The following is a 15,918-nucleotide window of genomic DNA, read 5'->3' on the forward strand; positions in this document are numbered from 1 at the left end:
ATAGAAAGGGTGGTCAGGCATTGGAAGGGGCTGCTCACAGACATTGGAACCCCCATCCCTGGAGGTGTTGAAGAAACTACTGGATGTGGCACTCAGTACTCTGGTCTAATTGTCAAGGTGGTGACCAAAGATTGGACTCAACCTCGGAGGTCTTTCCCAACCTTTGCAAGTCTATGGATTACAGCAATTCTGTACTCAGGGCTGCATTACAAAATAAAGGAATTGCTTCGGAAAGGTCACTAAGGAGAAATCACAGCATCACGGTGGGAAGGGGAACTGCTTTGTAAGGCAAATATTGTGGTGTGATGCTCCACTTTACCCATATTCCTGATGTGGAATAGCTGCTTCAGGTAAATTTCTCATGGATATTCAGCCCTTTCCCACTCTCCAATGGCCGTCTGAATTAAGATCCTGTAGGAGAGCTCAGGGGTGCAACTGGAAAAGCTGTGCTTTGAATGGGGAGGGAATAAACCACTTCACCAGGGAAAACATCTCCAGAACTGGCACCTCACATTCCAATATTGCCTTTGCCAGCTTTTCCTGCAGCAGTTTGCCATCTGAAAATGGAAACTGCTCCTTAGCCATGCAGGGCTATGTGATAATTACATCTCTCTGTACTCTTGTAAAGCTCAGGGACATGAGTGCTTTCACAGCAGGATGTGAGCAACATGCAATAAATCAAGATCAGGGCCACACTTAGCAAATGAGTGCTAATGAGACTGCAGAGTTAGGGTCTGATAGAGAAAAGCTGGCAGTCAAAAATAATAAAGGTCGAGGCTCAAATTACAACAATCTGCACTTACTTCCAGTTTGCCCTCGTTTTTGAACTGGCAGAAAATAAGCACTGAACTTACGTTATCAAAAGAAAAATAAACAATCCATGAAAGCCAAATTTAATACTTCCTTCGAAGGAAGGATCAAAAACCTCACACTATCACAAGAACCCACCTCTTTCTCACAGAATAAACAGCAGCAGCAGCAGTTTTGATGTGGAACAACAAAATGTGGAAGCTCTTGAAATCTAAGAAACACTTTGCCCAGGAGTTTCACAGTTGTTTGGCAATACAGAGAGAGTGAGAGATTCTGTTCTCTTGCTACAGCAATGAGCTGAGAGAGCTGGGGGTGTTTAACCTGGAGAAAAGGAGGCTCAGTGACCTTATGCCTCTCTACAGCTCCCTGAAAGGAGGATGGCACTTTCTTTAAGACCTTTGTTCAGAGCAGAAAACCAAGTTCAGAAGAGTCAAAAACTTAAAAGCAGGGCTTTGTCTGAGACCTCACAGTCTGAGTAAGTGGCATTCCCAGCAATCCCTACTGGAAAGAGCACGTTCTGGGCAACCTAGTCCTGAACTGCAACACCCTTGAAACCATTTGAGCACCTAAAGCTCAGTGATACATTTGTTTTGAAGGCCAAGGGAGAAAGGGACAAGTGTTGTGGCACATTGCCTCTAGTCTCAACCTTCAAAACATTATGATGCTCACCAGCTAAGCAATCATGTTATCTGCTTTTGTGGCAGAGAGAAAATCTGCGTTGCAGTGACAGCCCCCCCTTAACTGAAAAGACAACACTGGTGAAATACAGTTTACATGATTAATACATTTTACTCAGTATGTACACAGTTCTCCAAAGAAGTTGGGTCATCCAAAGGCAGTTTAAGAAGCTTTAGGTGTCCCCCTTGCCAGCTGTTACATGGGCTGTGTTTTTGGCTTTGCTTCCTCCAGCTCAGCGTCCAACCAGCGGAACCTGCGGTGACGACGCAGGACTTCGATGGCTTTTTGTTCCAGGGGGGTTGGTTCAATTCCCAGGTCTTCAAAACCAGGGAGGTCAGGAAATGTCATGTCTGTTGTGTGAAACTTCAACAAGAATGGGGAAGGTAAGGAAAAAAAAAAAGATAATTCACTTGAAATGAACAGCTTTACACCCAATGCAATCATTCTCCTGCCAAATGAAGTAGAGGAAGAGGAAAGATTCAAACAGAACTGTGGTATAATTACACAAGGTCTTCTATACCAAGACCTTCAGCACGAGGTACAGGTATTCTACATCCAGCAAAAGGGCTATAATTAAGGATTAAATACCATGCAGGAAGTGCCCTCCTTTTGTCTCCATGCATTATCAGGGAGCATCGCATAGCAAAATGAAGCAGAACTCCCTCCAAGGCTATACTTGAACTCCAGTTACGGAAACGAAAGAAAATATGTGTTGAATTATCATCTCTGGTAGAATGTTTTGCTCTGTTTATGGATTAGAATACAGTTCTGTACAGGATAAATGGTTACTTCTATTACCATATTTGCAACCCATATGACAATCCTAGAAAACAGAGATTTCTCTAAGGCTGGTGCTCCTTGAAAGGTCTTTTAACTCAAACACATCTAATGTTGTATAGATTATTTCAGTCTTGAAGAAAAGAGAAAAGTCTCGGAAAGAGGAACAATCAGACCCAGAAGTGACACAGAGAAACTCCCTCTTACACTACCTATGGTACAGCTGACTTGCACAGTTTGGTGCAGGCTTATTTCATGAAATATAACTCAAGAAATTACAAAGGCAGCTGGAAGAAAGGTTTTGGGAGATGTTACAATTATATTCTGGGGGACAATCAGGTTAAGTAGGCTACTGATACTGTGTTATGACAAAATACATTGAAATTCCAATGCTGCAAAACAATTGGGAGAGTCACTCCACAGTTCAGAAAGCAGAAAGTTTAGGGAATGTGCATTACTCTCTTTGCTAGCCTACACATATGCCAAATTTTGACACTAATACTTGCCAATTCCTACTTTTTCCTTGCTTGCAGTTGGTTTTTTGCAACTTATTTCTCCACCCCCAATGAAACACTCTGAGAAGTCAGGAATAAACATTTAGTGACAATATTCTCCCAAAAAATGTACTAGAATGTTAAGCGAGATTTTGGAATGTGTGCAGGGTGTCAGTTCAACTTCAGCTCTTGGAAACACCATTCCTTGGATGATGGAAGTGGGATTAGTGCATCTAGAGGTACAGAAAGGGACTAAGAGTGGGGAGCACTGCCCCCCTCACTTTCCTCATCCAACCTCTACTTTTGGCTGTTTCCAATTCCACGTGTTTTTGGGGAATGCCAAACTGCAAGTGGGAGTTACAAACACACAATGAAACATTTCCCAAGAGGGATTTTTGGCTGGTCCCACACTTACCCGATCCACCTTGTCTCGTGTCAACCACGGTTCAAATGGATTCATCTCAAAAAAACTTGCAACTAAACTGTAAACAGAAGAAATATTGCAGAAGCGCAGTCATTTATCCAGATACACAGAAATCTGGTTAAAATTATTTCAAACTTAATAGATGGTGAGCAAGAGCTTGCTCTGAAGCTGTTCTTGCAAGGTCTGAGCTCATTGAAACACTAGATGTGCCAGCAACCAAGTTCTTAGTTGTGTTTCTGGTAATTAACTGTTCCTGAATTATTGGATCTTGTACTATTTTACTTTAGATGGAATGGAGAAGCAGATCTCTAGAATTAAAATGAGTGTTAGTGGGTGGGGAAAGTAAACCCCACATCCAATTCCCCACACACCAGAGGGTTTAGTCTTGCCCCTGCCTTTCATCCAAACTCAGTTCCCTGCAGTGTAGGCAGCAATCCAATTAGTCACGAAGCTGGATTCAAAGCCTCCAGGAGAAAACAAACTTGCTGACAACTCAATGAGCTATCAGCAACACAAACAAGCTGGTGGAATCTGGAGCAATCTATAAAAAGGCTGAGGATTGGGATATCTGCAGTTTTCAGAAATGAAGTTTCCCTTGAAAGAAAGGAAATCTGACAGGTAAAAGAAAATAATGCTACAGCTCTTGCTCAGTGTCTCAAGACCAACAGCAGAATCTCTTTCAGGTAGGACCTCTTGCTGAAGTGCTCACCTGGCAGATTAGGGTGTTACTGAGTTACTGCACATCAACACAATTAGGCTCATCTGCCTTTTAGGTGCATTCTTTTCTCAAAAATATGAACTATCACTTAGTTTAGCCCATAAATAAAAAAGTGTAACATGGACTGCAGCAAATGTGAATAAAATAAAGAAGCACCCACAGAGCACCTTTTTAACAAGCTGCTGTGTCACCTGAGCCATCCTATAACCTGGTGCCTCCTGCAGCCAATAGAGGAACAGCCACTACAGTTTAAGTGTTATCCATCAGCATTTCCATGGATCCAACACTGAGTCCTACTGGCAGGAGAGTTCTAACTCTGGTGACAGATTAAGCTTATTAATTCGCATTGCACTAAAAATGAGGAGAACTAGGATGCCAAATAATAACACAGCCCCATCATGCTGAGAGCACCTCCTGAAATGGCATTTACTCTTTGGGGTAGCTCTTTAAAAATATGTGATTATTCCCCAAGGATCACCCCCAGGCTCAGTACCAGATCCTTAAGACTGTGCACAAAAATCTGTCAGGGCCTGCAATCAGCAACATACACACATATTTTCCCTGTGGTATTAAAAATCATTTGGTTTGCTAATAATTTCATCAGATTAGGATCTTTTGCTACTCCTTGGCTCAGCAAAGCAATTCAATCACAGAGTCACTTAGGTTGGAGAAGACCTCCAGGATGATCAAGTCTAACCTTTGCTGATCACCACCTTGCCAACCAGACCAAAGCACTGAATGCCATGTCCAGTTGTTTCTTCAACACCTCCCCGGGCAGCCCATTCCAATGTTCAACCACCCTTTCCATGAAGAAACTCCTCCTGATGTCCAACCTGAGCCTTCCCTGGTGCAGCTTGAGGCTACATCCTCTCATCCTGTCCTAGATGTCAGGGAGAAATGACTCTGGAATGAACAGCTGTGTTAAGCTCACTACAAGCATGCATTTCATGTACCAGCCCATCAAATGCAGGCCTGATCCCGAGCTGAAGGCTCAAAACTGGCTAACAAGTACCTCAGGAATGGCAACTTCTGCAACTCCACCACGTTAAATAACAACTGAGCAGACTAAAGAAGCCATGCAACAGGTATTTATGCTCCTGTGCTGCCAAGAGCTCACTGAATGAGGGTCCCACTTACTGGTAGAGAGGCCGTGGCAGGGGGTAGGGGATGAAGGCGTGGTGGGCAACAGCGTAGATGTACTCGACCATGTCGTACAGGAGGTACCGGTGAGGGCTGCAAGGGAAAGCAGCAAACATCACACCTCAGACTGCTACACTTCAATATTTGCACCAAGAGAAAAAAAATCTGATTTTAAATCCTCCACCCCCAAGGCTACAAAAAGCCTGTTTCTTCAATCCAAATAATTTGCCAGCAGAGATTCCCCCTGTGGTTCTGTGGTTCACAGGGAGGAGGTTTATCCTGGAGGACTGCAGCCTGTGGAAGGGCCCATCCTGGAGCTGGGGAAAAGCATGGAAAAGAAGTGGCAGAAAAGAACAGTGGCCATTTGGCTGCTGGCCAAGGCTAACCCACCACAACCACACTGGATGAAGTGTATTCTGTGTGCTTTGAAGGCACACCTAAATGTGCCTCCTTTCATGCTGACTTTAATTCTGAACCCAAAGTTGCAGCACTGTGACAGAAATTTGTTCAAGCCCACTTGAAAGCCAAAAGGCAAAGGGTGAACTAAGGACGCTTTATTAACAAGAAACCCCATCTTTGGCAGGAACTGGCTGCAGAGAAATTGATTCGCTTGCCTTCACTTCACTAAGAGTATCTTGCTCTTTTTAAAAGCAAGATGAGTTGTCAAAAAAATGCATCCTCCCTTTCTAAAGATGGAGAGAACGAAGCAGTCTTCCATCCACCTGCCTAAGAGTAACATAAACCACTGGGAATTCTCATTTCTTTCTTGTTCAGATTCTGCCTTGGCATTTTAGGCTCTCTAGATGGCTCAGACTGGGCTGTCCGTATCTCCCTTGGTTTCCCAGGCAATTTGCTGCCATCCCAAAACATTTTGAAGAGCTCATGACACCACAAGAGCACACTGCTGAGCACTTTGATAAACCCAGGATTTCACAGATGCCAAGGTCTGAAGGCATGAAAACTGAGCCTTCAATTGACATGTTCTCCAGAAAAGTTCCAAGAGATCAGAGAATCATAAAATGGTTTGGGTTGGAAGGGACCTTAAAGTCCATCTCATTCCAACCCTCTGCCATGGGCAGGGACACCTTCCACTAGCCCAGGTTGCTCAGAGCCCGAACCAACCTGGCCTTGGACACTGCCAGGGATGGGACAGCCACAGCTTCTCTGGGAAACCTGTAAATCCAGTCTCTAACTGTAGATCCATTGCCTCTAAGCCATTCAAATTCCAAGTGGTTTCCACACAGCTTTACTAGAATTTTCTCCAAATCTATGTTGTCCAGCATGTTTCCCTAGCTGCCTATTTCTTTGTGTGCACATACATCACATGAAATGCAGTGGGGCCCAGATCAGGATTTTCAGAGTACTCACAGCAAGAGCTTGAGCTGTTATTCCTCCCAAAAAGGAGGTGGAATTTACTGCAGCTCAAACTGTGTGCATGGATGGAGAAATTAAATGTACTGTGCAGCATGCCAAAAACTGACACCAAAAAGATGTACTACAGTTAATTTGAATCAGAAAAAGTGACCTACCCAGCCAAGGCATATGTTTTTCCTTTTGCATCAGGATTCTTAATTGCATTAATAATTGCCTTTGCTACATCAACCACCTGTGAGGAACAAAGTCCAACAGTTACCAAGAGAAAACAGAACACATGCACACACTCTTCTTTCAGAGGTGGTTTACAGACCAACACATCCACCCACTGAGGATTTACAACTGGGATTTCATGGAAAACTTACATAGACTGGTTGCTTGACTGTTTTCTTGCCCAGAGCAATAAGAGGCACACCACCAAACCAGCGCATGTCTGACAGAAAAAAAGAGAAAATCTGGGAATCCTTTCAGTACCAGAATAACCAAGACATTTTATATCACACTGAGTGTGGAGCTCCTCTGAAAATTGACTTTGCTTTAAAAAAAAAAAAACAGAACTGGGAAGAATTCCCACCCAGTTGCAGCAGCATTTCTTTCAAGTCACATTTAGTTTTCATACTAACAGCAATGGGAGGGTCTGCATTTGCTGTTTCTTTAGAGTGGCCACACACACACTCCCCTCAAAATGAAATTATTACAAAAAAAAAAAACAAACAGCAACACCTAACTAGATTGAGAAAGAATTCTATCAAGAGGTGAGAATTTAGTATGTTGCTGTGTATCCCCACACATTCCTGACAGAAACACACCTGGTCTGCTTTCCAGAAGCAAATCCCATTTTCTCTCTGTTCTCTACAGGCAGTTACACAAATCATACAGGGGTTTATTACTCCAGGAGTACATACTTGCATAATGATTGAGAAATCGGTCCTCTCTCCCGAACATCTCAGAGGGCTTCAAAATTACAGCATCTGGAAATTCTTCCCTCACTACATTCTCTCCAACAGCCTATCAATTAAAACAAACACATTCATTAGATCCACGCTGAACCAAGCAGAAGTGGATGCCTTTCATAACAGAAGGCATCCTTGAATACAGAATTTTAAGAACTTATGCCACCAGTAGTACAAAAATTATTTATATCTAATATTATTTATATCTAAGCCATTTGATCCTCGAGCTGCTGTACTAAGATAAAGGTCTCACAGAAAGCACAAACATTTCTCAGCAGCAGAAAACAGTCTTTAGCAAATTCATACATTGATTTCCTTCAAACAGAACCAGCTGGGGGAAAAAACCAAACCCACACCAAACACAAAGTACATTCTCAGGAAATAAATATTTAAGTGGATTCCAGACTTACTTTCTTCCTGAGGTATTTGGAAGGACTCCTCATGTTAGCATTCAGGTGAGAGATATGAATGAATTTTTCCACACCAGCTTCCTTACTTATCTGTGCGATAGTTTGAGGAATATTTACAAATTCATCTTCAAATCTGAAGTTCCTAAAGCAAGGCAAAATCCAAATGTTACTTTAAGAGCAATCAACAATGGCTGCCAATCAAGCCCAAACCAATTATGTATTACTTGAAGGTATTAGCAAAAATCTATACTGACACTCATTAGAAACAAAATTTCTCTTCATGATAGACTCTTCTTATAATAAAGATTAGAGAGAAGTGAAATTGCAACTGTAATCTTCAATTTTAGCTTCTCTGCCTTTTCACCTGGAAAGATTACATCAGTATGAAAAATCCTCTTGGTCACTTGTCTGTGACAAATAGAAAACTCCCAGTGAAAGTGAAAACAGATTATTTTTATTAAAAGAAGCACTCCTGCATCATGAACTGGAGCAAAGGCTGTATTTGTACAAATTCTCTTCAAAATATGCCTTGATTTGACATATTAATTACACTACAAAGAAATGTATAATTTCTGAGCAGCCCAAGTCAGGGCAGATGCTTGGCAGGGAAGAAGCAGACAAAAACAAACCAGAGAACACAGAGGTGCCCATGCAAATGGAAAAACAATTTGTCAGAGCATTCAGAACCATTTCAGAGCTGAAAGGGACTTCCAGGAGAAGCAAAGAAGAAACAGTCCCCTCACTCTATGACATTCAGGGGGCCTAAATCAGGGGGTTATACTGTCAATCAGTTTGGTATCTGATCAAGAACAATACAAAAGCTCTGTCTCCACACAGAACTGACCTTATAGGCTGCCAACAATCCCAAAATTCTTTCCAACTATCCCAAGACTGCAAGAAAGAGAACTGGACTCTGATGTCATTGTCCCTGTAAGCACCCCTGCATCTTGATCATTCACTCTGGGTAACAAACATCTTATCCCCATCTTAAGCACCTCCCCTCTGTGTCCTTCTCTCCTCCCACAGCTCTTCAGATCCCACTGGAGTCCAAAGAAAGCCTTAACATACAAAGTTATTTTTGAGCCTTCAATAACTAATCTGATCCTGGGAACCATCATTCCTGTTCTGCTCCCCAAAATAGATTTAGAAACACATGAGAATGAACAACATCCCTCCTGTTACCATGGAGTTTCAAACAACACAGTACACACAGAGGAGCCTGGACACAAGTACAAGGCAAGGAGGAAACTATTTCATGGCAGGCTTTGCTTTTTTGGACTGATCTCTCCATCTAATCTTCCTTTTCTTCCTCTCCAAGTTCTTCACAGGCTCTGGGATGATTACAATGGTTACTCTGACCTTGTGTTTAACAAATCAGAGAACTTGATCTCAGGGTTTCAGCACCACCACTGATCCCCACATGTATAAAGTATGTGATCGACACATTTGTGCCACACAGTGGTCAAGTTCTGTAATGTCTGAAAGTTTTAAACATGGATCAAGACTTGTCTGTTTAAATGTATTGAAACTGTACTGAGAACAAAGTTTGGGGATTTTTAAACAGAATGAAACTTTCTGTTGTTGTCCTCACACTTCCTGTTAATAATAAATAAATAAATAAAAGTAAATAATAAATAATAATAATAAAATAAACTCTTTTCTATAAATCTTACTTTTTACACAAGTCCAGAAATTTTGAACATCAAAGGGCTGTTCATTAAAAAAAGGGCAACAAAAGCACTAGTTTTGTAAACAGAGATGAAACTGGTATCTACATTTGTTCCTGTCTACAAATTTTGCTCTACCAGAGCAAAAATTATGCACCACGCAAAGGCAAATCTCACCATTAAATTTTTGTCTGGCAGTTCTGCACAAGGTTTTAAATAAAAGGGACATAATTGCATGAACACACACAGAGCAAGTGATTGTTACAGGTATTTTTAACTTAAACTATGGGATATTTTAAATTGATTTCAAAAAGGAACCATTCTTAGAAATTATTATCAAAGAATGCTTCTGTAGCTAATATTGTCTGTGTCAAAATTCTATCAAATAATGATCTTATTAGTCATAATCTTAGGGACTCGCCATCAGCTATTCCTGTTTGATCATAGCTTTTTCTAGCAGGCTACAACTCATCACTATGTCCAAGCAATAGGATGAAATCTTACTTCTGTGATAATGTAAATATAAATATAATTTCAATATGACTTAAATATAAATAAAATGTCAATGTAAATACAAATGTAAGATATTGGTGAGGCTCTGTCATCTATAGGAAGGCACTGGGGGACCACCTATGAGGTATGTGGAAAGCACATTTGAATTTTCTGACAGAACAAAAGTTGTACACTGGAAAATTTTGGAAAGAATGCACTTTTCTAAAGCAGATCATAACCAGGACTGGAGTCAACCACTTAAAGAAATTTAACATGCAAAATGTTGGGGTTGTCTTTTCACAGAAGCCAAGAACATTGGCAACATCACTGCACACATAGGCTGCAAAACATGGCTACAATACCTGGTGCAAATCTACCACATGTAGGAAAAGAAAAACAAAGGAAAATTACTTTGTTTCCCATTCCTTTCCGATAAGATTAATGACCACATTGCTGTGCTCCACGGCTCTTCGGATGGAATCTTTGTCCTTACAGTCCCACTCCTGCAAAGCAGAGCACCAAATGGGGAAAAGATGAGATAACATGTAAATAGGCATCACCAAAGCAAGCTCTTTCATACCATTGTCATTTAGAGGCCAAACAACAGCTGGAGCTGTGTCTTTGGGAAAGATTACCACGGGTTTGTGCTTTATCTCAAGGCAGACTCACCATGAAGAGAAGCTGCCCCAGGTCACCCATAGGCCGCAGGTACATCAGGTCATACTGGTCACAGCGATAGGGGATGATGACTTGAGAGCCAATGCGACCTAAAGGGCCACAAAAACCCCCAAAGTTTCAAACAAATACATCCCTTTAAGTAGATGAACTTCTGAATAAATAAATTTCCCTTTTTTCCCCTGGCATTACAATTAGACATACACACTACAAGCACTACAATTAGACATAGGTATATTGAATGCATATCTGCAAAACTAAAAGTAGAATAGAACTAAAGTTCTTCTTGAACCTACATAATTCAAATGCTTAAAGAGGATTCTTTTCTTAATATTTAGGCTTGTAAGACAAAATGCCAAAGCTTGTTAGCAAACAACGACAAAAACAGTGTGTCCTACAAACAAAGCACAATACCTAAAAAATGGAACATATACAAGGATATTTACAGTTTTTTAAGCTGCATGAAAAAAAAAGTGGAAAAAAGCAGCATGGGTTATTTTCCAAAATTTAAATTCAAAAGAGCAATTTTGAAGAATTCCAATCAAACTCCTGCAAGCCCTTCAGTAAAATGTCTTAATATGGCTAAAACCAGAAGACTCAAATATACTGTAGCTCTCCTCAGACGTGAATTCTACAGAGGAGTAGGACTTCTTTTAATGACCTTAACATCCAAAACCTCCCAAGTTCCCTCGATTAAAACACTTTTTACTACTTGTCACATGCTGGAACTTAAGCAGACTGCAAAACACTTTTAAGATCCAAAATGCCAGAGTCTCCTCCATCACCCTGCAACCTAAAGACTAATTAGTTCCACTAAACATTTTTTGGGGTAGTTTTTTTAACTAGCAGTCCTGGTGAGCATTACCTAAGCGGTTGACAACATATCGTCCCAGGAAACCTGTGGCTCCAAAGACAGTGGCCACAATGCCACTGACAGAGGATCTTCCACTTCTGCCATGAGGGATCACGGCGTGATGGACTTGCCGGTGCTGCTGCAACGCCGACGGTGCTGCAGTCAGGACAGAAACTCCATGGCCTGCAACAGGGAACAGGAGAGATTTCAGGGCGTTAAAAAGGACTTGGCACTGCTAACTCACAGCTTAAACTGGTTTTCTTATCACAGATCTTTCTTCTCTAATATCCCACGCAGAGACTCCTGATGGGCTGTTTCAGAGATATCTGGAGAGGCCAGAGGGAAGCAGGCCTGGGAAGTTGTTGGTAAAGTTAAGGACCAAACTGAGACAAGGAAGGAGCAGACAAAGGTTATCAGTGCTTAAAGTAAAGTAAAGCTTACTGTGAGTTTAAGGTGAAGCAAGTAAAGAATAACTCAGTAAAAATATAAAATATAGCACAGGAAGCAATCCTCCTGTACCACAGCTCTAAAGAGAGGAGACAGAGATGCAGAGCCAGATCCATGATGCATGGGATACAGCCTCAAAGCTGTTCCTTTCCTCAAAAAGCTACCTGGGAGCCATGGAGGCAGTACATCATTAGGACACGGATATACAAGAGCACATAGTGACAGGACAAGAGGGAATGGCCTCACACTGACAGAGAGGTTAGATGGGATATGAGGAAGAAATTATGAGGGTGACGAGGACCTGGAATAGGTTGCCCAGAGCTGTGGCTGCCTTATACCTGGAAGTGTCCAAGACCAGATTGGATGGGACTGGGAGCAACCTGACACTTGTACACTGAAGAAGGTTTTATCCCAATGTGGTTAGGGATTATCCGTTACACAGGGGCATTAACACTGCAGCCACAATGTCCAGAAGATCAAAAAGGCAGGGTATGTTGAGGCACAAATTTTGTTCTGTTATCTCAGCTAGCAGAACTCAAACCAGAAAATCCAATCAAACTTCAGCACCTGAAGGAGGTTTTCTGCTACCCAAAAGTCTGTCTATGCCTGTTCTCTCTATACCCCACAAACTGGAAAAAGATACTGCATCTCCAATTTTGTCCTGAAAGGCAGTTTGAGAGCCTCTGAAAGCTAAAAAAAATCAATAATGATTTATACCTTTCAACTACTCAATGGCTTTTTTGCTGTTACTTCTGCAAAAATTGTCGGTAGCAGACTCTTCACAATGCCTCTTCACTGTGACACCAGCAAATAATATCTAATTACTGTTTTGTATTCTCTCACTTTTGTGTATTCCCCTGTTGTGCTTACTCTACACTGTAAGGTGTTTAATGATGAACATTTTCCCTTGTTCCATAACTGCATGAGGTCTGGCTGCCGTAATTATCACCAGTTATGGTTATATGCCCAATCATTGCTTCCAATTCCATTTTCCAGAGCAGCTGTGGCTGCCCCACTCCTGGCAGTGTCCAAGGCCAGACTGGATGAGGCTCTGAACAAGCAGGGATAGTGGAAGGTGTCTCTGCCCATGGCAGGGAGTTGGAACCAGATGATCCTTAAAGTCTCTTCCAATCCAAATATGACTGGAATTGTAATTCCAATCATCCATCATTCTATGAATTAAAATTCAAACATCCACTGCAAACCCAAAGTGCCTTTTTCCCTACCCAAAAGTTCTTCTGTCCCTGTTCTCCCCCAACTCCAAGAACTGGAAGAAGACTCCCATTTTGTCTTGAAAGGCAGTCTGACAGCCCCTTAGGTAAATAAAGAACACACTGCTACCATTAGAAGGATATTAAATTCCGCCCTGCCCTTTACCAACAAAATCCGTTTACCATCTCCCATGTTACTCCGGTTCAGAATCAATTTAAACGGATGCAAAGACCCAAACACACGCTTTAAACATAATATTGGTAGCTGAGCTTCACCATAAATCATGGCCCAAAGGTCACAGTCACCTAAGAAACGGCAAAAGGAATCCAAACTTTTAGCTCACAGGGCAGTGACAGCCCTAGCGCGGCACCCACAGCTACATCCCGAGCCCTCTGCGCTCCAACCCCCAGCTCCCTAAGGAGAAGGGAGGCCGAAACACGATCACTTCCAGGCCTCCAGAACATTTTTCGGCAGCTCTTTTCCGGCCGCTGCGGTGCGAGCTCCCCTCGCACAGAGGCGGGAGCGGAGCGCGTTCCGGGCTGGGGCAGAGCCGCACGGACGGGCCGAGCTCCCTAGGGCTCAGGCGGGGCCGTGAGGGGCCGGCGGCGCTGACACTCACCTGCCCTTGGCAGCCGCAGCCCGCGGGCGCAGCGCGTCGCCGCCGCCATCTTGGCGTCTTCCTGGGGCGGGGCGGCGCCTGCGCAGTGCGCGGGCACAGCGCGGCTGCGCGGGGCGGGCCCGCGGCCCTCAGCGCCGCCCGGTCAGCGGGAACGGCACGGAGTTCAGTGGCGTGGCGGGTGTTGCGGAGATTGGTGTGGGATTTCGGGTTTAGTGCTGTCGGGTCAGCCGTGGGTGATCTCTGGTTTAGTGCTGCCGTGTCAGCCGGGTTGTGGCAGTGAGTGGTGCTTCCAGTGTTTCCTTCCCCAGGGTGTAATGGAACCTCCAGGCACGGTAGCTGCACCGGAGCCTGGGCAGCCTGTTCCAATGTTCAAGAAAGAATTCTTTAAGTGAACAAATTCTTCGTGGTGTCCAACCCGAGCCTCTCCTGGTAAAGCTTGAGGCCGTTTCCTCTTGTCCTGTGCCTTGTTGCCTGGGAGCAGAGCCCGACTCCCACCTGGAAACGCTTCGGATTAGCGGCGGGTGTGATGCTGGACACAGCTCACAAGGAAAGTGCGAATCACCAGCGTGGTTGGCCTCTTTACAGATGGCCGGGGGAGGATGAAGACCTGTTGTTTGTTTTTTTTTTTTCCCCTGGGCACTGACAGCGCCCATTAAACCGGCCGTACGATGGCGATGTGGGCTTGTAAAACAGGGAAACGCTGCTGGCCTTGCTCTAAATAGCTGCAAGTGCACAGCCAAGCTGAAAACGTCGCTGCTCTCCAATCCACTGTGTCAGGAAAAAAAGACTTCGCTGATCTTCCCCTTCCAAATAGAAACTCTTATTTGCACCACGCTCAAACGACAACACGAACTCCTTTGTGCTAATAAATGTTTTTATTCTGGCAGAGTCCGGCTACAAACTTGAAACCATCTGGCAAAAACACAGCTCACAGAACTGCCAGCTGAGAAAGCTCTTGCTGCTTACAACTTCAATTTCACCCAAAGTACACACCCTACTGTCTGCATTTTCCTTCTCAGATCAATGAACCACCATAATCCTTCAGTCTCAGAGAGCCAGGATCCAAATAGAACGGCACCAGTGACTGCCCACACACTGAAGGTACCGGGACAGAAAGCTCAACAACTTGGCTTTTGCATTCCCCTACCAGAACAGTTCGACAGCTCTAACCAACAGAGCTGCCTATTAGGGAAAGCCATTAAGTGTCACTAAGAGCACTGAACCTGCAGATCCAAAATTGGTTTCTTTGCCAAAGAGGGGACCTATAAACCCATCTCAAAAGAAATTAGATCCCCTCTTCTGGAATAAACAACATCCAGGAAATGATCCCTTACAAAGGTGCCAGAACACTGTTACTGGGCGTTACCTGCCAGGGGCATTCCTGCCAGCTGCACACCAATCCTGAGCATAGCTGCTTACCTTGTCTGAAACAAGTGCACTGCCAAAATTGCAGAAGGTCCCCTTCTGAGAAGAGGAAACCACATGCCAAACTGAGCAGTGTGAGGAGCAGTTCTTTGGCTGCAGCTGTAGTTGAAAGGCAGCACCAGCATTCTCAGCTGATACTTTCATGACCTTTGCTTTTGCCGGATGGTTTCAAGTTTGTAGCCGAGCTCTGCGAGAGTGAAAAAACGTATTAGCGTGAAGGAGTTCACGTTGCCTTTGAGTGTGCGGCAAATAAGAGTTTCTACTCGGCAGAGCAGCAAAATCCTTTTTTTCTCCTGACAGTAGATTCGAGCGCAGTGGCGATTTCAAGCTGGACCTGCACTTGGGGTACATTAGAGGGGCGAGGTGCGTTTTCTTTTTCGAGTCCACACCGCCATCGTGTGGTTCATTTTCTGTCAGTGCCCAGGAAAAAGCCGTGCGCTTTTCTGTCCCGGCACCATTCGTGAGAGAGCAGTAGCAGTCAATGCAAGGATTCTGCTATGGGTGCTCTCTTCGAGACTGGTAGCGTGGGATCCTGCATAGAAAGGAGGGACCTGTGATTCTGCTTGTGAAGGAGGATGAATTGTGTCACTGTTGGCTGTGCAGTTTATAAGGCTGCAGAAAGAAAGTGAATTCCAGCACTGCCTCTTTCTTCTAGAATTTCTCCTGTGGGACCAGCTGCTGAATGTTGTTAGCTTTGTAACTGCACTCAGTGAGTGTGGTGGTGCATGAGGGTCCCCAGAGCTGAGTACA

At 43.6% G+C, this 15,918-nt stretch overlaps 1 protein-coding gene and 1 long non-coding RNA gene across 2 annotated transcripts in view; both read right to left on the reverse strand.

Moving 5' to 3' along the window:
- LOC136361573 (uncharacterized) overlaps positions 1-15,918 on the reverse strand; it is a 230,469-nt gene that overhangs the window by 187,460 nt on the left and 27,091 nt on the right. The gene's annotated exons all lie outside the window — the stretch shown is intronic.
- NDUFA9 (NADH:ubiquinone oxidoreductase subunit A9) lies at positions 1,580-13,814 on the reverse strand. The gene is made up of 11 exons (XM_066319586.1): positions 13,744-13,814; positions 11,478-11,648; positions 10,607-10,704; positions 10,349-10,440; positions 7,779-7,920; positions 7,321-7,423; positions 6,781-6,848; positions 6,571-6,647; positions 5,039-5,134; positions 3,175-3,241; positions 1,580-1,851 (listed from the first exon to the last, which is right to left on the reverse strand). The coding sequence occupies exons 1-11, from the start codon at positions 13,790-13,792 to the stop codon at positions 1,684-1,686; spliced, it is 1,131 nt and encodes a 376-aa protein (XP_066175683.1). The 5' UTR covers positions 13,793-13,814; the 3' UTR covers positions 1,580-1,683.

The sequence above is a fragment of the Sylvia atricapilla genome, chromosome 5, assembly GCF_009819655.1.
Source record: "Sylvia atricapilla isolate bSylAtr1 chromosome 5, bSylAtr1.pri, whole genome shotgun sequence".
Lineage (NCBI taxonomy): Eukaryota > Metazoa > Chordata > Aves > Passeriformes > Sylviidae > Sylvia > Sylvia atricapilla.